This window comes from Sorex fumeus, unplaced genomic scaffold (assembly GCF_029834395.1).
Source record: "Sorex fumeus unplaced genomic scaffold, SorFum_2.1 ptg000005l, whole genome shotgun sequence".
Lineage (NCBI taxonomy): Eukaryota > Metazoa > Chordata > Mammalia > Eulipotyphla > Soricidae > Sorex > Sorex fumeus.
The window spans coordinates 1,114,541-1,135,768 of record NW_026606062.1 but is presented as its reverse complement, the minus strand read 5'-3'; the positions used below and the strand labels follow the sequence as shown (position 1 = coordinate 1,135,768).

The 21,228-nt window shown below is 38.7% G+C and overlaps 1 protein-coding gene across 10 annotated transcripts in view; it reads left to right on the top strand.

Moving 5' to 3' along the window:
- DOCK10 (dedicator of cytokinesis 10) overlaps positions 1–21,228 on the top strand; it is a 326,872-nt gene that overhangs the window by 128,511 nt on the left and 177,133 nt on the right. For 8 of the 10 annotated variants that reach the window (XM_056120910.1, XM_056120866.1, XM_056120935.1 and 5 more), the window contains exon 2: positions 20,197–20,316. In XM_056120910.1, the coding sequence (XP_055976885.1) occupies positions 20,197–20,316 (120 nt within the window). The remainder of the gene's footprint in view (positions 1–20,196; positions 20,317–21,228) is intronic. The other 2 variants (XM_056120899.1, XM_056120858.1) reach the window with 1 other exon arrangement.

The window sequence follows — 21,228 nt, the reverse complement described above, 5'->3', positions numbered from 1 at the left end:
ATACCTGATCTATGCGCCTAATTATAAAAGTGGGGTGACACCAGAATTCATTACTAACATGTGAGTTTATTAAACATAAATTTCTATATTTCAAAGGGTGGTTTGCGAGACTCTCAGGCCATTCCAATTCAAATAAAGACTAGTCAAGGAAATAATACTACTTTAATATTAGTAGTTTATGATAGTAATTTAGTATATGTGCTTCTCTGTGTACTATATTCCTATGGGTTTCTTTAGCTGTAAGTCAAAGAAAGCTAATTGGATAAAGTAAATACAGTTCAGAGGGGAGAAAAGGAAAGGAAATGGGAATCAGCTCAATGTAGCATGTGGGAATGGAAAACAGAAGTGCTCTTGGTATTTAAAAGTAATGAATAGTCTTGTGGGATCTGGACTCAAGATTCCAAGTCCTGCAGAAAATGGGATCTCACTGGGTGGCACACCCTGGGCCACTAAAAAATATCTGTTAGTGATGAGACTCGCCAAGACTTCTTTTAATAGTGAAGGAGAGGGAAGCCAAATCTCAAAAGGAAGTTTATATGCTAGGACTAGAATAGAGCAGAATGGGTATTGAATAAGTTTTAAGAATACCCAACAAACTTACCAATGGCCCCTGTTCATCCCAATGTAAGAAAGGGAAGAGGGAAATCTGAGCTCTCTATCATTGATGGAATACTGATTGAAAATAGAGGACACCTGTTTCAAGAACTCTTTGCCTTCTTGTTGTGTGGAGGAATTTCTACACACGGAGAGACTTGTTTGCCCTGCTGATGAAAGTTCATTGGTATGACTGTGAAAGTGCTAAAATTGTATCAGGGATAAAGCTGGAGGCAGCTCTCATCACGGATTTCATATAAATTAATCTAAAATTCCCAGCAGTTTGCTCTCAGGCATTAATTTCCCCGGTGTCAGACAGACTTGTAATTGGGTTGTGATGTATTTTTAATGATATTTATTATCTTTCAAGTGTTTCTAGGAAACTAAATGAGACATGTAATTTAATTTGATTTAGATCTTCTTGGATGCTTTCTGCTTCTTTTCAAGCGCTAGCATTTGACAGGGAAGCAACTACTCCCAGTGTTTTTATTTTCATTTGCAATACAAAAATGTGTAAATGAGGGCCAGAGCTATAGTACAGTGAATAGGGCATTTGCCTTGCATGTGAACGACCCAGATAGATACCCAGCATCCCATATGGTCACCTGAGCACAAGCACAGAATCAGGAGTAAGCACTGCACAAGGCCGGGTATGGACCAAAACAAAGCAAAACTAAACTAAACCCAAATAAAGAAATTTAGATATGCTCCTAAAAATCTATGTATGTGATCAAAATTACCAATTTTTTTTTAAAAAAGAAAATGGGGCAGAAAAGATAGGTCTTCACCTTGAAATATCAGAGATTGTATAAAAGCCAATGGCGACTTTGGTTTGCCTAACGCTATTAAGAATTACCAAAATAGAGTATTTGTCTTTTTTTTTTAACTAAAATGTTTGTATTGAATGTGATAACTAATTATCCTTTATAGGGCTTTATAATTTGCCACGCTTAATCTGCTTTATTTTGCTGAAATAAACAAAGACATTTAAAGAGCTTGTAACAGTTGATTTCTTCTGAGATCTATGTTCCCTTTGTTACCAAGGGAACCATTTCCAAATTCAGCTTAATCTGGACTTGCCCAGCTGTACAGTTGTTAGCTCTGATTTAGCGAGTGATTTTCCATTCTCATGAAACTGTGGATCAAGACAGAGACAAGGCTAAGGGTCAGGAGTAGAGAGTTGATGCCTAACTTAATCATTTCCTTCTTGGTAAGGAAAGCTAGTCTTGATTTCTGCAGCTCTAACATTTGAGAGGTTGTCCAGTCGAACTCCCAAAGGATGAATTAAATCTGTCACACAACCCAGGCTGACAGCTGTGGCTGAGAATCCAGCTGCACAGGTTTTGTCCCTTTTTTTTTCCCATTTATTTTAAACACAAGTAGTGTGGAAGATGGTGGCATGCCAGTTGCGCAAAGTCCTGCATTAAGTTCAGGTCTAAAGCCATGTGTCGCTGAGATCCTTTTATTTCCTCTATGAAATTGAGTCAGTTATCTTGGTGACACTAAAATTATTTAACAGCTGTGTTGCTTCTAATTTGTTTTGGCAGTCTCAAACTTGCAATTCTTTTTTAGGGTCTCTCTAAAGACTTTGGATCCTCACTGTTCGTTATTTATCGGTCTTTATGCCAAGAAGTGAAGTGCTGTTTAAATATTGTTATTCAGTTGGTTTGCCATGCCCTAACAGAGCCTACTCTATTGGTCCTCACCCAGATCTCAATTTTTGATTTGTTGGTTTTTCTGTCTTGAGCCATGGCAACTAGTTTTGTAAGCTAAAGAAGGCATTCGGATATAGAATTATCCATTTTTGTATTTATAAAATATTTTATAATTTTATAAATATTTAATAATTATTCAACTTAGAATAAATATTCATATATCTGGAAATAACAAGGATGATTGAGGAAGACGGAGAAACCTCTGCTAGCATATCAAGAGGTGCCCTGTGCAACAGACTCAATATAAAATTCCAAAGATGAAGGGAGCAATCTCTATTCACAATAAGTGTTTCTTGAAAAGATCAGATTTTTCAAGAAGGAGACAATGAGCAACTCGTTACACTTGAAATGGAAGGAACAGAGATGTAGCTTCCAAACACCAAAGATTTTCTGGGGAATTTGTTTTTCCTTCCCATCCCTTTTTCCTGAAACCAACCCTTTTTTTCTGAACAGTACTCACGGTCCTCCCGTTGTTCATCGATTTGCTTAAACGGGCCCAATAACGTCTCCATTGTGACACTTGTTACTGTGTTTGACATATCGAATACATCATGGGTAGCTTGCCAGGCTTTGTTGTGCAGGTGAGATACTCTTGGTAGCTTGCCGGGCTCTCCGAGAGGGGTGGAGGAATCGAACTCAGGTTGGCCATGTTGGCTGCAGGCAAGGCAAATGCCCTACCCACTGTGCTATTGGTCCAGCATCATTCCTATTAATTCAGCAACTGGATAAACCTGTTTTGCATGTGTATCACTGAAAGGAGTTAGAAGTAACAACAATTCTGTTCTCTGCATATTTATTTATATTTGCAGGGCTAATGAGTGTACTACTAAAGTGTTCCTAATTTTAATCATTTTCTTTGACTATAGAAATGACAAATACAAAAAAAATTCTGAGTAACTCAAAACTAAAAATTTTATTTTGCAATAAAAGTATTTGGGCTGGAGCTATAGCACAGCGGGTAGGGCGTCTGCCTTGCACGCAGCCAACATGACCGACCCGAGTTCGATTCCTCCGCCCCTCTCGGAGAGCCTGGCAAGCTACCGAGAGTATCTTGCCCGCTCGGCAGAGCCTGGCAAGCTCCCCGTGATGTATTCGATATGCCAGACACAGTAACAACAAAGTCTCCAATGGAGACGTTACTGGGCCCGCTCGAGCAAATCGATGATTAACGGGAGGGCCTTTACCTTACCTTTACCTAAGAAAGTAAATATTTTCTTGAGTAAAAATTCAAGAAAAATAGAATGTAGAATTTCAGTTATTTTTATTTGCTGAGATATATAATTGCACATCTTCATTCTTTCATAAGAACAAAGTGAGTATCCTCCTTATTTTTGTCTTTTTGGGGGCCACACCTGGCAGTGTTCAGGGATTACTCCTGGCCCTGCACTCAGGAATTACTCCTGGCAGTGCACGAAGGACCAGATGGGATGCCAAGATAGAATACGGGTCTGTGTGCAAGGCAAGCTTCACTCTGGCCCCGAGTATTCTGGTTTCATTCAGGAGATAGAGAAGTAATTTACTTTCAAAAAATATGAAGGTTTTGTCTGATATTTTTATTACTATTTTTGTCTCCACTGAAATCATTGGTTATCACAGCTGGGGTTTTTAGAAGTTTAGATAATGAATATGAAAGCACGTAGTATAGTCCCTGATAATGAAGAATGGGTTTGATTAGTCAGTTGGTTTTATTTGGTTTGGGTATATAATGAATAAAATGAAGTGTAATTTTTAATTATTTCCAAAGAGGCACCTATATTTAGCATTGGTGGTTGATTTAACACCCTCACTTACCTCATCCCTTTGCTCCTTATGATACTGCTCTAAGCAAGATATTGCCCTACTACTCATCTTACTTAACCTTAAATCAGTCTCAAATTAGGTTATCTTATTACAGAGCTTACTGGTAACAGACCTCTAACATTCAAAGAGAGATTCTGATTTTTAATCTTGGTGACCAAGAAATAGTAGTGCTACATCATTTACCAGATACTGATTACTCCTTACAAAACTGAAAATACTTTTCTTGGTACTTGCCAAGTAGTTTTCCCCTTTGATGGCTCCAGTTTCTAGAACCCTTTATATGATCTGTAGTTGTTTTCCCTACCTCCTTTCCAGGTGCTTTATGTACTTTAGTAGAAGCTGAGTTTCAAAGGGTAAACAGTTTTAAAAATCAAACATTTTCCCATTTCTTCATTGTTTCCTTGGAGGCGTGATAGTTTTGAAAGACCCAATTTACTGGTTAGTTGTTAACCACAATGAAAACAGTATATGTTCATTATAGACAATTTGGAAAATGCAAAAAATCAAACAAGCTAAATCCTAAATATTTTAGTCCCTTAGTTCTACATACCATAAATTCATATAATCGTAGTAATAATAAGCTCAGTTCTGCAGACAAAATCTCCAGTTCCTATGACTTTGTTCATTTACTTGTCTCAAGTACTTGATCATTTCCAACTATTATTGTCATAGTGATCCCACACTGTGGGAACCTTCCAATCATGGACCAGTCCTAATGGACCTCCTTTCTACTGTCCTTAGTTATTAGTCTCATACTGTGCTTTTTTTTAAATATCCCACAAATGAACACAATTACTCTATGTCCATTTCTCTCCCATAAAGTCATTTTCTGAGAGCTATTAGAGTCATGTTAGTATTTCCATGCATTAAGCTTGGTGAACTTCTACATGTCTTCCTTACTATGTTTGCTGGAATCCTGCTGTGTGGAGGGTGAATCTTTGTAGTTAGTAGCTCCAGGAGTCTCAGAAGAATTAGGCTAGGAATCTTCTCTTCCTTTCCCTCCTATCTTTTAGCCAGTGGCAGGAGGATAAGTCTGAGCAGTGTGAGGCGTGATAGGTAGAGCTCGGGTATTCACATAGATGGATGCACAGTTCAGGAGATGTGGAAGTAGACTTGCTGAGATGGTAGAGGAGATGTGTGGAGTGTGCCTGGATCCAGCTGGAAGGGTAGGAAATCCACTTCGAGTTCCGCAAAGGTCCCAGGGATGTCAGTTGAGTGGTCAACCGCACCTGGCATGTTGGAGGAGAAGCAGAGGTTTCTGAGACAAGGAAGCAGGCCAGCTGAATGGCAAAGGATGGGTGTGGAGGCTTTCTTTAAGCTTTTTGAATACATTGATGCTGGCAGGTAGGACCATTGGTTCAGAGTTGGTTATAACTTGGTTAACACAAATTGCAGCATGTTAAATCTTGGGCAGCTAGTCTGGTGTGCAATATTATTCCCACTTCTATTTAAAAACAGTACGTAAGTGACTTTGCGTGCTATTAGAAATTTTAAAAGCTCAGTTTTAATAGCACATATTGTTTCTTAGAACAAATCTGTTATAATTTCCTAATAAATCCCTTATCCTTCATAATATGTGGTTTTTTATTTTTAATTTGCCTCTTACTCAAGCCTTACAGTCCCTCACGGATCTGAATATTCTGAATTCAAATTCTATTATCATAATATGTGTGACAGTATTATTGTCAAGATGAACTCTTTTCCTCCTGAAATGGTGCCCTTTTTGTCATTACTTTTATAACCATGCCTGCTGTATTGATTATGAACCATTTATGTTTTCCTTTAAAAAGTCAATTATATGCAAAAGCTTATGAATTAAGTAGCTTTCTTAAAGACTGAAAAATTGCAAGGCAGTATCATGACAAGCATGGCACAATTATTCATTAATTTATTCCATTCCTTATCCAATTTTCAATGCCTTCCCAACTTCTACACAAGTTTAAGTCCTCTCTACTGCACGCAGATGTCTTTAAATTTTTTTTAAATTTTAAAAATTGAAAAAAATTTAATCAAGGAGCTGGAGCGATAGCACAGCCGGTAGGGTGTTTGTCTTGCACGTGGCTGACCCAGGTTCAATTCCCAGCATCCCATATGGTTCCCTGAGCACTGCCAGGAGTGATTCCTGAGTGCAGAGCCAAAAGTAACCCCTGTGCAATGCTGGGTGTGACCCAAAAAGAAAAAAATTATTAATTAACAGTTCTCGTATTTTCATTGTTTGAACACAGCCTCCACTCATCCTGACTTTTTTCTTTCATTCTTGTATTAAGGTTAATATGCTTTCTTCATCTTATTCAAAGATAATATTGCAAAGGTGGTTGAGTAAATCTGATATGTGAAATTTTTCTTTTCTTTTATTTTATTGAATCACCGTGAAATACAGTTATAACTTTTCATGTTTGAGTTACAATCATACAATGTTCAAACACCCATCCCTCCACCAGTGCACATTCCCCACCGCCAATCACCCCAGTATACCCACCGATTTTGCACCCTAACCCTGCCTTCCTGGCAGAAAATTTCCCCCATACTCCCTCTCTACTTTTGCACATTATGGTTTGCAACACAAATACCAAGAGACCATCACTTTTGGTCCTTTATCTACTTTCAGCACACATCTTCCATCCCATCCTATCCTTCCAACCATCATTTTCTTAGGAATCCCTTCTCCATTCCAGCTGCCTTCTCCTCCTGCTAATGAGGTAGGCTTCCAACTATGGAGCAATCTTCCTGGCCCTTCTATCTACTGTCCTTGGGTGTCAGTTTCATGTTATGTTATTTTATACTCCACAAATCAGTGCAGTCCTTCTATGTCTGTCCCTCTCTTTCTGGCTCATTTCACTTAGCATGATACTCTCCATTTCTGTCCACTTATGTGAAATTTTTTAACAGATTAAAAAGCTATAAACTTATTCAAAAATATTTATTGGGTGTCTACTGTTTGATTTTTGGAAATATTAAATTTCTAATACATGTGCCTTAAATCCTCAACTAGTGAAAAGATAAAAGTCAAGCTTTATCTACTTAATGCTCTTATAATGAGTACTATGGTTATAGTACTATTCAAAGAATAAAAAATAACTACTTCATTTACTTCTTAGCTCTATTAAAATATTCATTTTACAGATTAGGAAATTAAGTAATGGAGATTTTATTTAATATCTTAAGACCCATAGACCATAAGGGACAATTACAGGACTCGAACCTTAGGAATAGTAGATCTAGGATGCATGTGTGACTCTATTGCATCCCAATAGAGAAAACCTATCATTGCACTATTTCTCTTCTTTTATTCTTCCCTAAAACAAAGCAGGACAAAAAAGGTTTTTTTATATTTTATTAATTGTCCTGGGTTGGAATAATAACATAGCAGGTAGGGCATTTGCCTTGCACACGACCAACCTGGCCAACCCAGGTTTGATTCCTCCACCCCTCTTGAAGAGCCCAGAAAACTACCAAGAGTATCTCGCCTGCACGACAAAGCCTGGCTCGCTACCCATGACATATTGGATATGCCAAACACAGTAACAAGTGTCACAATGGAGATGTTACTGGGCCCACTCGAGCAAATCGATGAACAACAGGAGGACAGTGACAGTGACAGTGATTAATTGTCATTACTCTCTTTCTCTGGACTTATCATCTGTCTGTCTGTCCTCCCGTTGTTCATCGATTTGCTCAAGCGGGCCCAGTAACGTCTCTATTGTGAGACTTCTTGTTACTGTGTTTGGCATATTGAATACTCTCGGTAGCTTGCCAGACTTTCCTAGAGGGGCGGCGGAATCGAACCTGGCTGGGCCGGGCTGGCTGTGCACAAGGCAAACGCCCTACCACTGTGCTAGGACTTATCATCACAAGCTCTTATTTTGTACTTCCCTAAAACAAGACAGGACAGACTAGATTATCTCTTATCTTGATTCTGTTCTGGAGACAATGCCAGATTAGCCAAATAGTTACTAAAAATTTCAGTGTTACAGACTACAATGCTCAGATTGTCAGTGTCATTTCTTCAACCATTTGATTTAAAATTATAATGAAAACAATCCAAATCTTTGTAATGTGATACTGTGCTTTTAAAATTGGGATCTCTAGCCAAGCTGTGTGCATTCTACTGCTTCAAACCAATTAAATGACTCATAACAGCCCTGGCTATGACCATGATAGTTGGTTTACCAATTCCTGATCTTCAATGTTGTCCTGGCATTTCATGAAAAGTATAGAAAAAGTAGCTTGTGAAGGAGAAGTATTTGCTCTTTGTTTTGTATTTGTGTGAGATGCCCAACTTTTTGTTATAAATTTGAATTAGAGAAAGTTAAGGATTTGAAGTAGATCAAACAAATCTATGAATACTTTCTAAGAAAAAAAACAGTTTTCATTGCAGCACAATGACAACCCTGGGCATAACTACACGTACACTGGGTACCTTTTCTCACGGCTCAAGTGATTTTAGAATAGCTGATTAAATTCTTTACTCATTTGAGAAACAGTAAGAGGAAAAAAGCACTACCAAAATCCAATTCCATTCAGGGGAACGTTGGCACATTCTTTATCCTTGTTGGTGTATTTCCAAAAATAAAAAAAGAGGCACTTTAAATTCAGGAGGGACAACTCAGACATTGCACATTTGTGAATCAATGTTGTTCAGTTCTCAATTTCACCTCGTGTCTCTGTAAACAGTATTTGTGAGAAATCAGTTGATCACTAGGTAGGTATCTACCTTGTAGTTATCTATCTCTTGAAAAACACTAGAAAATGGGTTCCATGGCCTATATTATTTCCATCCCAAATACATAAAATATTTTTGATAAGCATCCCCAATCTAAGATTTTAGGTGCCATGGAATATTTCATTGGAATTTTATTTTTAAATTTTATATACACAGGTGTGCGAAATAATGAACACTTCAGCTAAAAGGCTAGTCACTGGAACGTCAGAACTTTACTATTATGTACCCTCTATGGGTAATAGAATAAGTTACATGAAGCATCATCTACTAGATATTTGTATCCTTAAGTCAAAAAAAACTCATAGCAGCAGCACTTTATAAAAGAAAAAAATATATTAATGTCATTAATTGACTGATAAGTCATAGCCTAAAACTAATCAATTAGAACATCTCTTCCAGTCTGGAGAGATAGCCCAAAGAGCTAGAGCCTATGCCTGGCATTCACCCTAATCCTAGTTAGATATCAAGTATTGCTTGGCTTCTGGGTACCATTGTGTGTAGGATGAAAGGCTGCTCAGTATAATCATTTGTGACCTGGTGCTCATCAGGCAACAGAACCCATTGCCATACTAAGTATTACTCGAAAGAGCTGAACACCACTTTGGAAACCTAAAATATATTCTTTAACTTAAAGTACACCTCTCAAGATGCTTGTAGATGATGTCTTTTATTAGGTATAATGAGAAAAGCTTAATATTCAGTTTCTTTGATTTTATTAATAACTTTTCACTTCAAAGCTCTGATTTTGCTGTTGGATGATTTCAGGTGGGATTAATTTTTAAGGAACTGTGGTAGAAAGTAATAATCTGTGAAAACCTTGTCTCCAGATTGTTTGTTAGCACTTAGGCTTGACATTTACAGGAGAGACAATTTAGAAGACAGAACAAAGAGACCTCTGAACACATCCTTCTGTTATTTGCCTTTAAAGACCTATGGAACCACACCCTGTTCACCTGGGTGTGAGGGAGGGGAAATACCACTGTGGCTGATGGTTATTTAGTTCCAGAGCACATACTTGGTACTGAAATACATACAGAAGTTGAAGAAACAGTGGAAAGAAGGGAAATAACCAAACAATTTTTTGGCAGATGTGAGAGCTTCCTACAGGTTTGATAATACATTCTGATGTGTTTTATAGAAATAGCTTTGGTTGGTAAAGTTCTATAGGTTTGCGATGCACACATTTCTAATTTGACAACTGTGTAGGAATTTTTTTAATTGAGTCACTGTGAGATACACAGTTACAAAGCTGTTCATGACTGGGTTTCCGTCATTTAATGTTCCAAATACCCATCTCTTCATCAGTGTACATTTCCCACCACCAATGTCCCCGTAGCCCTCCCACTACCCTGCCTGGACACCCAACTGCCTCTATGTCAGACACTTTTCTTCTTGCTCTCTCTCTACTTTTGGGCATTATGGTTTGCAGTACAGATATGAGAGACCATTATGCTTGCTCCGTTACCCACCTTCAGCACACAGTCATCACTTCCAACCACTATTTTTATTGTCATCGTGGTCCCTTCTCTATCCCAACTGCCTCTATCCCAGGACTTGAGGCAAGCTTCCAACCATGAACCAATTCGTCTAGCCCTTATTTTTACTGTCCTCATGTATTAGTTTCATACTATGTTTTATTTTAATATCCCGCAAATACCACAGACATTCCATGTCCCTTTCCTTCAGACATATTTCATTCAGCATGATACTCTCCATGTCTACCCATTTATAAGCAAATTTCATGACTTCATCCTGCTTAGTAGTATCCCATTGTGTGTATTTCCCATAGTTTCTTTAACCAGTCATCTGTTCTTGGGCACTAAGGTTGTTTCCAGAGTCTGTGAATTGTGAACAGTACTTCAATGACAATAGAAATGCAAACAGCATTTCTACTGTGTGTTTTGGTGCCCCAGGGACATTATCCCAGAAGTGGTATTTCTGGGTCATATGGAAGCTTAATTTCTAGTTTTTTTGAGGAATGCCCATGGACCAGTTGGCATTCCCACAAACAGTGAAGGAGAGTACTTTTCTACCCTCATCTGTACCAGCACTGGTTGTTTTAGCACTATTTAAAAAATATTTTATTTAGTGAAACACCATGAGGTACAGTTGTACTTTTTGATGTGTGTCAGCCTCCGAGGTGTTAGATATATCTCATTGTTTTGATTTGCATCTTTCTGATGATTAGTGATGTAGAGCACTGTTTCATGTGCCTTTTGGCCATTTGTATCTATTCTTTGAGGAAGTTTCTGTTCATTTCTTCTCTCAATTCTTGATGGGGTTGGATTTTTTTCTTATAAAGTTCTACCAGTGTTTTATATATATTGTATATTAATTTGTCCCTCTGCCAGTACCTTCATGTGTGCGGAGAGTGGTCTCAGCATGGTGGTGGCTGGTCCTGGAGGTCTTCGGCTGCCGGAGCCCTGGTCGGGGCGGGGAGGAAAGCCCAACCCGCTCCCCTCCAAGGGGTCCCGGCGAGCGAGGACAGTCAGGTGCGGGGGCAGAAGACTGCACTCTTCTCTTCCGAGAGCTGGTTTTTATAGTCTCTGAGTCTTGGCCGCTGGCAGAGGGACAAAGTCACGCGGGTTCCGGGGCCGAGATCTCCAAGCCTACCCGGATTTGGGCCAAGCATCCTCCACCCAGATCCTCCAAATTCCAGTAGGCGGGGGTCACACCCACTAACTGGCCCCCTGGCACCGTGTAATCCCATCAGCGGCCAAGACTCAGAGACTATAAAAATCAGATCTCGGAACCGCGTGGCCGCATTTGCGGCCGCGCGACATTTTATTATGACATCTTATTATCTCATTCCTACTTTGGACAAACTGACAGGCTACCGAATGTAGCCTGCCCACATGGCAGAGTCTGGAAAACTCCCTGTGGCGTACCCAATATGCCAAATTCCAGTAACAATGATGGGTCTCATTCTCCTAAAGAGCCTTGAATATAATCTCAGGGCTAGGATGAAGGAGACGTTACTGGGGCCTGCTCGAGGCAATCGACGACTAACAGGATGATTTGTGATTTTGTGATTTGTGTATATTAATTCCTTATCTGATGGGTAGCACTACAGCACTGTCCTCCTGCTGTTCACTGATTTGCTCAAGCGGGCCCAGTAATGTCTCCATTGTGAGATTTGTTGTTACTGTGTTTGGCATATCGAATACACCACGGGTAGTTTGCCAGGCTTTGCCGTGCAGGCGAGATACTCTTGGTAGCTTGCCGGGCTCTCTGAGAGGGGTGAAGGAATCGAACCCAGGTTGCCCGGGTTGGCCACGTGCAAGGCAAATGCCCTACCATTGTGCTATCGCTCCAGTCCTGATGGGTATTAGGTAAATATTTTTCCCATTCTGTGGACTGTCTGTGTATCTTGGTCCCCATTTCTTTTGAGGCACAGAAGATTTTTAGTTTAATATAGTCCCATTTGTGGTATCTTCAAAGATGCCACGCCACTGGCCGAGCAAGTGAAAACAGGGATAGATAAATGGGACTATCTTAAACTAAGAAGCTTCTGCACCTCCAAAGAAACAGTGACCAAAATACAAACACAGTCTACAGAATGGGAAAGGATATTCACCGAATACACATCTGACAAGGGGTTGATATCCAGGATATACAAAATACTGGTTAAACTCCACAAGAAGAAAACATCCAACCCCATACAAAAATGGGGCAATGAAATGAACAGAAACTTTCTCAAAGAAGAAATCCGAATGGCAAAAAAGCACATAAGAAAATTCTCTACATCATTAATCATCAGGGAGATGCAGATCAAAACCACAATGAGATACCATCTCACACCTCAGAGACTGGCCCACATTCAAAAGAACAAAAGCAACCGATGCTGGCGTGGATGTGGCGAGAAAGGGACACTCCTTCACTGTTGGTGGGAATGTCCACTGGTTCAGCCCTTCTGGAAAACAGTATGGACGATTCTCAAAAAATTAGAAATTGAGCTCCCATTTGACCCAGCAATACCACTCCTGGGAATATATCCCAGAGAGGCAAAAATGTATAGTCGAAGTGACATCTGCACTTGTTTGTTCATTGCAGCACTCTTTACAATAGCCAGAAACTGGAAGAAACCTGAATGCCCAAGAACAGATGACTGGTTAAAGAAACTTTGGTACATCTACACAATGGAGTACTACGTAGCTCTTAGAAAAGATGAAGTCATGAAATTTACATACAAGTGGTACAATATGGAAAGTATCATGCTAAGCGAAATGAGTCAGAAAGAGAGGGAGAGACATAGAAAGATTGCATTCATCTGGGGGATATAAAGAAACAAAGTATGAGATTAATACCCAAGAATAGCTGAGATCAGCACCAGGAGGATTACTCCATAACTTAGAGGCCAGCCGGGTATCCTAGAGGAAAGGGCAGTTCAGATAGAGAAGGGAGCACCAAATAAAGGATGTTTGGAGGATCCTCCCAGGAGGGGAGATGCATGTCGAAAGTAGACTATGGACTGAACATGTTTGCCACTCAATGCCTCTTTTGCAGACCACAACACCCAAAAGGAGAGAGAGAACACAGGGGATTGCCCTGCCACAGAGACGGGGGGATGGGGGGATGGGGGTGGGAGGGATATTATCCATGGTGGTGGAAGATGGGCACTGGTGGAGGGATGGGTATCTGATCATTGTATGATTGAAACCAAAGCACAAAAAATTGTAAATCTACAACTTTAAAAAAAATAAAATAAAATAAAGGGGAAAAAAAAAAGAACAAAAGCAACCCATGTTGAAATGGATGAAAAAAAAATATATAGTCCCATTTGTTTATCTTTGCTTCCACTTGCTTGGTCAATAGTGTTTCATCTATTGAATGATGAAACACTAGATGCCTTTAGCGTCAATGTCATGGAGGGTTCTACCTACATTTCTTTCATACACCTTATGGATTCAGGTCTGATATTGAGGTTTTTCATCCATTTTTATCTGACTTTTGCACATGGAATTAGAGAGAGAGAGAGAGGTCTGAGCTCATTTTTGCATATAACTGTTCAGTTATCTTAGCACCACTTGTTGAAGAGGCGTTCCTTACTCCACTTCCCATTTCCTGCTCCTTAAGCAAAGATTAAGTGATCATATAGTTTAGGGTCCATGTCAGGATATTCAGTGCTATTCCATTGGTCTGTGGGTATGTGTTTATTCCAATACTGTGCTGTTTTAATTACTATTGCTTTATAGTACAATTTGAAGTTAGGGAAGGTGGTGCCTCCCATCTTCTTTTTTCCACAAGAATTGCTTTAGTTATTGTAGGGTTTCATTGTTCCATATGAATTTTAGGAGTGTTGTGTCTGTTTCTTTGAAAAATGTTGTGGGTATTCTTATAGGGATCATATTGAATCTGTAGTATTGCTGTTTTAACAATGGTAATTTTTCCTATCCATGAGCAGAAGGTGTATCTCATTTCCTTGTGCCCTCTTTTATTTCTTGAAGTAGTAGTGTTTTTGTTCTTGAAGTATAGGTCCTTTGCCTCTGTAGTTAAGCTGATTCTGAGATACTTGGTTTTCTGAAGCACAATTTTGAAAGGGATTGATTTTTAATATATATTTCTTCTCTTTATTTGTATATATGAAAGCCATGGATTTTTGGGTATTGATTTTGTAACCTGCCACTTTACTATACAAACCTATTGTTTCTAGGAGATTTTTTATAGAGTCTTGAGGATTTTCTAAGTATCTGCAAATAGTGACAGTTTCACTTCTTCCTTTCCTATCTGAATTCCCTTTATATCTTTTTCTTGTCTAACTGCTATGGCAAGTACTTCCAGTTCTATATTGAATAGAAATGGTGAGAGTGGGCAACCTTGTACTTGTCCCTGATCTTAGAGGTAAGATTTTCAGTTTTTTCCAATAGAATATAATGCCTGCTGTGGGTTCGTGGTAGATGGTTTTGACTATATTGAAGAAAGTTTCTTCAACTCTCATTTTGTTGAAAATTTTATCATAAATGGGTGCTGGATCTTGTCAAATGCTTTCTCTTCATCTATTGATATGATCATATGGTTTCTATCTTTTCTTTTATTGATATGGTGTATTATTTTGATTGACCTGTGACTGTTAAATCGTCCTTGCATCCCTGGGATGAATCCTACTAACATGGTTATGGTGTATAATCTTTTGATGAATCATTGGATTATATTTTTTCTAGTATTTTTTGAGGATCTCTGTATCTGTGTTCATCAGAGATAGCATCCTGAAATTCTCTTCTTCTGTGATGTTTCTGTCTGCTTTTGCTATCAGGGTGATATGTGCTTCATAGAAATTTGTTTCTTCAGTTTCTTGGAAAAGCTTGAAAAGGATCTGGGGTCAGTTCTCTTTAAAGGTTTGAAAATTCACTAGTTTATCCATCTGGGACATGGCTTTTGTTTTGGAGAATTTTAATTACCATTTCAATTCCCTTTACAATGATAGGTCTGTTTAGGTATTTCAGATGTTTTTGGTTCAGCCTTCTGCGGTTACAGGAATCCAGGAATTTATCTGTTTCTTTGGGGTGCTCTTTTTGTGACATAAAGATTCTCAATGTAATATCTTATGACCCTTTAAATTTCCCTGGTTTCTGTTGTGATGACCCCCTTTCATTTCTGATTTGGTTTATTAGGGTTCTCTCTCTTTCTTGTGATTCTTACTAGTGGTTTATAGATCTTGTTCATTTTCTCCTGGCAAGCTGCCTGTGATGTATTCGATATGCCAAACACAGTAACAACAAAGTCTCACAATGGAGACATTACTGGGCCCGCTCGAGAAAATCGATGAACAATGGGAGGATAGTGATAGTGATAGTGATAGTTTATTTTCTCAAAGAACCAGCTCTTGGTTTCATTCATATTTTGGATTGTTTTTTGGACTTTCAGCTTATTCATTTTTTGCTCTACGTTTTATTATTTTCCTTCCCTCCTGCCTGGTTTTGACTCTTTTTGTTGGTCCTCTAACAAGATCTTAAGTCATAAGGTAAAATTATTTATGTGTGCTTTTTCTTCCTGATGAATGCTTGCAGAGCTTTTGCTGTGTCTCACAAGTTCTGGTAGCTCATGTCTTCATTTTCATTTGTTTCCAGAAATATTTTGATATCCTTTTCAATCCACTGGTTGTTCAAAAGTGAGCTGTTTACTTTTCAGGTGTTTGACTTAATTTCCATTTGTGTTTTATTCATTTTTATTTTTAGTGATTCATGGTATGAAAAGATAGTTGATATAGTTTTTGTCCTCTTTGTTTTATGGAGGTATGTTTCGTGGCTCAGCATGTAATCTCTCTTGAATTATGTTCCATGTGCACTGGAGAAGAATGTGTTCAGCTTCTGAGGGATCAGTATATATATATATATATATATATATATATATGTATACATATATACATATATATATGTATATCACTGTCACTGTCCTCCTGTTGTTCATCGATTTGCTCGAGCGGTTCCAGTAACATCTCCATTGGAGACTTTGTTGTTACTGTGTTTGGCATACCGAATACATCACGGGTAGCTTTCCAGACTCTGCCGTGCGGGCGAGATACTCTCGGTAGCTTCCCGGGCTCTCCGAGAGGGGCAGAGGAATCGAACTTGGACCAACCATGTTTGCTGCGTGCAAGACAAACACCCTACTGCTGTGCCATCGCTCCAGCCCATATGTATGTATATATATATATATATATATATATATGTATATATGATATTCCATTCCTTCCCTCATATAAAGTATTTCCTTGCTGAGCTTTAGTCTGGTTAATCTATTGAAAGGTGATAAGGCAGTGTTGAAATCTCCAATTATTATTGTGTTGTTATCAATGTCTTTCTTGGAGTCTATTAGTACTTGTTTTTAGTATTTTTATGGTCCCTCTCTAGGCACATATATGTTTAGGAGTGTGAGTTCTTTCTAATATACAGATCTATTGATCATTAAGAAATGACCTTCACTGTCTCTTATAAACTTCTGTAGCCTGAAGTCTGTGTAGTCTGATACTAATATGGTCACTCTGGCTTTTTTCAGGGAGTTGTTTCTGTAGAATAGTTTTCCAGCCTTTGACTTTGAGTCTCTGTTTGCTCTGACTGTTCATATGTGTTCCTTGAATGCAGTAGTGTTGGGTTCAATTTTATGATTTATTCTTTCATTCTGTGTCTCAATTGGTGTGTTTAGACCATTGACCAGAGAGATCATTGTTATGAGGTTTTGTCCCATTTTTGTTCAGGAGTTTGATTTGTCTGAGGAGCTTGCCTTGTCTTAAAGTAACTTGTTTAGTTCTTCTTGTAACAATGGTTTTGAGTCTATGAAGTTTGAACTTCTCAGCAATGATCTCTTTGACTCTTGTTTCTTCATCAGGGTTGTCTTCCTGCCCCTCTGGTACTCCAGTGATTCTTATGTTGTTCTTCTTGAATTCATTCAAATGTTCTCTTGTTATTTGTTAGTTTATTTTGAGGCTCTTTTCCATCATCTGCTGTTGTCGGAGATTCTCTGCACTTCGTCTTGGACTTACTAATGCTGTCCTCAATGAGTTTTTCATTTCACCTACCAGATTTTTCAGACCTGTCACTTCTGTTTGTAACTTTGTATCTCCCTCATTTCTGCTTTCATATTCTCTTGCATTTTATTGGTGGTATGTTCCACTGTTTTCTTGAGCTCCTTATGCGTCCTTAACAGCTCCCTTCTAAAGTCCTTACCAGAGAGTTTATCTAGCTCTTTATTATTTGTTGGGTCATCTGGGCTAGCATCTTCACTCACTAAGCCTGGGGAGTCTGTTTTGCTTTATTATTGTGACCTTTGCAGTTTGGACTCTTGCACTCAGCATTGTTTTTGTGTTTGGGGGGAAATATTAATTGGAGTAAGGGTTAATGGACTCTTGGATTAATATGGTCAGGGTGGTCAGGGCTGCCCTAGTGAGAGTCCCATATAAGAGGCTAGTTTGTGGTTCTTAAGGGATATGTGATTTTAGGTATTAAGTCCTTGCAGCTTCCGGCCCTAGGTTAGAGTGTCCTCCATCTTGGGGCCTTCCATTCAAAAGCTTCCACAATACTGCAGACATCTTTCAGTCCCAGCTGAGACCACACACCACTGTGTAGGCTATTTTAGTATCCCCATCGAAAGACTAGTTTCTACCCTTGACCATACATTTTACCTCCTTATCTGGTTTTATTCATTTATTTGTTTTGTTCCTTTATTTTTCCCATAAGACTGAGATCATGTACCATTTTCGCTTTATCTTTCTGATTTATTTCACACATCATGTCCCTCCAAATCCACCTGTTATTGCAAAATATAAGATTTCATCTCATATATATAGCTGAATGGATATTCATTGGATATGCTTTATTTTTATCCAATCATTAGTCAGTAGACTCTTGCTTCCATATTTTGTCTATTGTGAATAAAATTCACTGAATATACCATTTTGTTTGATTCTCTGCATTTCATGCATAACCACAAGATTGGGGAAAGAAACATTTCCAGAGTAAGCCACATTTCAGACTTGAAAGCTAATAGGGGCAAACAGTGCTGTAAAGAGATAACATTGCAGGAAAAAATAAATAAATAAATTTAAGAGTAGTGGATGAGAACTACCAAGGTCTGTAGTTAAAGTTAAATGAAATACCTCACTTAACAATGTAGAGAGCCAACTAAAAATAAAATGAAGTTACTCTTGAAGCCAAATCAAACATCTGGAGGTTGCGTTTGTCTCCTGAGCTATCAATTTGTTATCCTTGAATAGAGATTTGCCAGGGAAAATGGAGAGTCGAAACTTAAAATATGCCTAACTAGAATAATCACATCAAGAAACAAGGATTCTAGAATGATTCTTTTGAAAATCGCCCATGCCATGTCATAGTGTTTCTACATCAAAAAAGTCAATGTTTCATAATACTTTCACTATACTATGTTGAACAGAAAATTTATTCTTTTCTCCAAATACTGCTTGTAATTATTTTGGGGAAGTTTGTTTCTTTTGGGTCACTCCTGGTAGTACTCAGTTCTTACTCATGGCTCTGAACTGAGGGATCACTCCTGCCAGGGGCTCAGGGGACCAAATAGGGCTCTGAGGGGTTGAACCCGTGTTCACACGACATGAGTTAAGAATGCAACATACTTGCTGTACTATTTCTTTGACCACCAATTCCATATTTTAACTGATGAAATATAGTAACCTGACTTGAAGGACATTTCCATAGAACATTTACCTAAAATCACCCTCAGTTTGATTAAGCATTTGTAAAATGAATTTGCTTTTGTTGTTGTTGTTTTAGTGCAGAAAGAACTTGGAAATCCTTTAACTGGCCTCCTAAACATTTTGTCTTATCTTTTTTATATTTAGAAAATCATCAAAATAAACTACTTTGCGGAGCCCATTAGCAATGATTCAAACATCAATGAAGTTTATAGAGTGCTCCCAGCAGAGATTTTCCAAAAGAGTCTTAAAAATCGAAGTTAAATCTGTATGATTCACCAGAAGGAGGGGTGGAGTGGGATGTCATTTCCCTGTTTATGCCACTGACAAGAAAAAGGAAAATAGAATTCTTGCATTAATGAGGTTAGATTACTTTATAATACAAATTTTATGGTAATTACCCAGCTTCCAGGAGTTGAAACAATCCCCAAAAACATCCTTTCTCATCTAACTTGTATAAATGCTTTATAAAAGACTTTGGGAATCTATGTTGTGCCATTGGTTTCTTGTTTTGGTCTTTTATTTGGCCTCTGTTTTTCTCATCATTTGATGAGTTCTATATAGTTTACACTAAACACATCCTCCCACACTCTTTCATAAAACAACAGCCCCTTCTTCCACTGGCATAATTTTTGGGGGGGATCAGCATTATGGGGCTACTTCTTAGGGAACAAGGAAGATTTTAGGATTTTAATGTGGTGTGAATATCTTGGGTATTTTTTTTTGGACTCCTCCATTTTCACTGCACTACATCTGTAATAATTGTGTTGTCCAGATCTATTAGTGAATTACCCTACCTTTCTCTCCAACTACAGAGAGGCTGAGAGCCAAGAAATTATTCTTGACATAGAGTCTGTGTTACAGTGACAACTCCAGTACTTGCATTGTCATCAGCATCTATTCTGTGGGTAGTATAGGACATGATTCCCAGAGCTCTGGGAGGGTACTCTCTGGGAGGGTACTCTGTGGGAGCAGCTTGTCTTATTTTACAGACATCTAGTATTTCAGCAGCATCTCATCTTGCTTCAGAGCTGGAAGACTTATTTGGCTTTACCTAAATTCCCTGAGCCCTGGTGTCTCTGTTGGAAAGTGGGCACTATATCAAACCATCAGAGTCTTGCAAGGAATCAAATCCAACCAGACATAGAGAAGAATTTTAGGGGTTTTTTTTTGTGGTTGATATCCTTTTTTCTTTTTCTCAGCAGGAAAAACCCAGACTTCTTGAGCCTTTGGATTATGAAACTGTCATTGAAGAGCTTGAGAAGACCTATCGAAATCACCCCAATCAAGATCTCCTCTTCTTTCCCAAGGATGACTTCTCAGTAAGTGTTTTTCTCACTTTCCAAGCTTTCTGAGTTTGGGTGGTACCCTGCAAACTAAACCTCCCAAAGGGGTCACTTCCTTCAGCCTATGGCTTCCGTGCTCGTGTCTTTTTCAGCAGGAATCTATATCCAGCACTCAAGAGAACTCCAGGACATCTTAAAATTGGAAGATTGGAGGCTCAATGATACCAGAGTCACTCAGGACAGAAGTAGTGCCTGGCTAGCTCTTGTGCCCTACCCATGACTGAGTTTATAACCATTGTCTGACTAACCTCATACTTCCTCTATCTGGGCAATTGTCAAGTTTCCAAGAAACCGAACCTAATTCATCTAAGAGGCAGCAATCTCTTGGTACAAAGGATGCAATTCTTAAAATCTTTCTTAATCATGTGTTTTCTTTCGGAAGGAAGTCTTGAGGCTTGTGGGCAAAGAAAGGTCCTTGTTTGCTTCTTCATGGAGGATTTCATGATCTGTGATATCCCTAAACACTATTCACTTGACATGACTTGCTCCAGAGGAAGGTAGAGGAAAGAATAAAAAGGAAATTCAAGGACTCAGAGATAGTATAGGGCTTGATTCCTGGCACCACATGGTCCCCTGAGTATCACCAGATTTCAGTATGGAGGCACCTCACAGTGCCTAGTTATCCCCGTCACTGAAAGGCCCAAGAAACACTGCATCCTCAGTCCCTTTCACTGAACAGATGGCCCAGCTAGTGGAGAATAACCAATGGGCTCCAGTTACCTCATGAGCACTACTAGGAGCACTGCCGCAGGATGAAATTCAATTTATAAAAAAAGTACAGTAAAATTATGGGTAATGTTACCCTGGCCACATTATGGATAATATGCCAAATGTTCTCCTAAACAGTGAAAATTGATAGTAACTATAACTTTATAAACAGAGATCTCA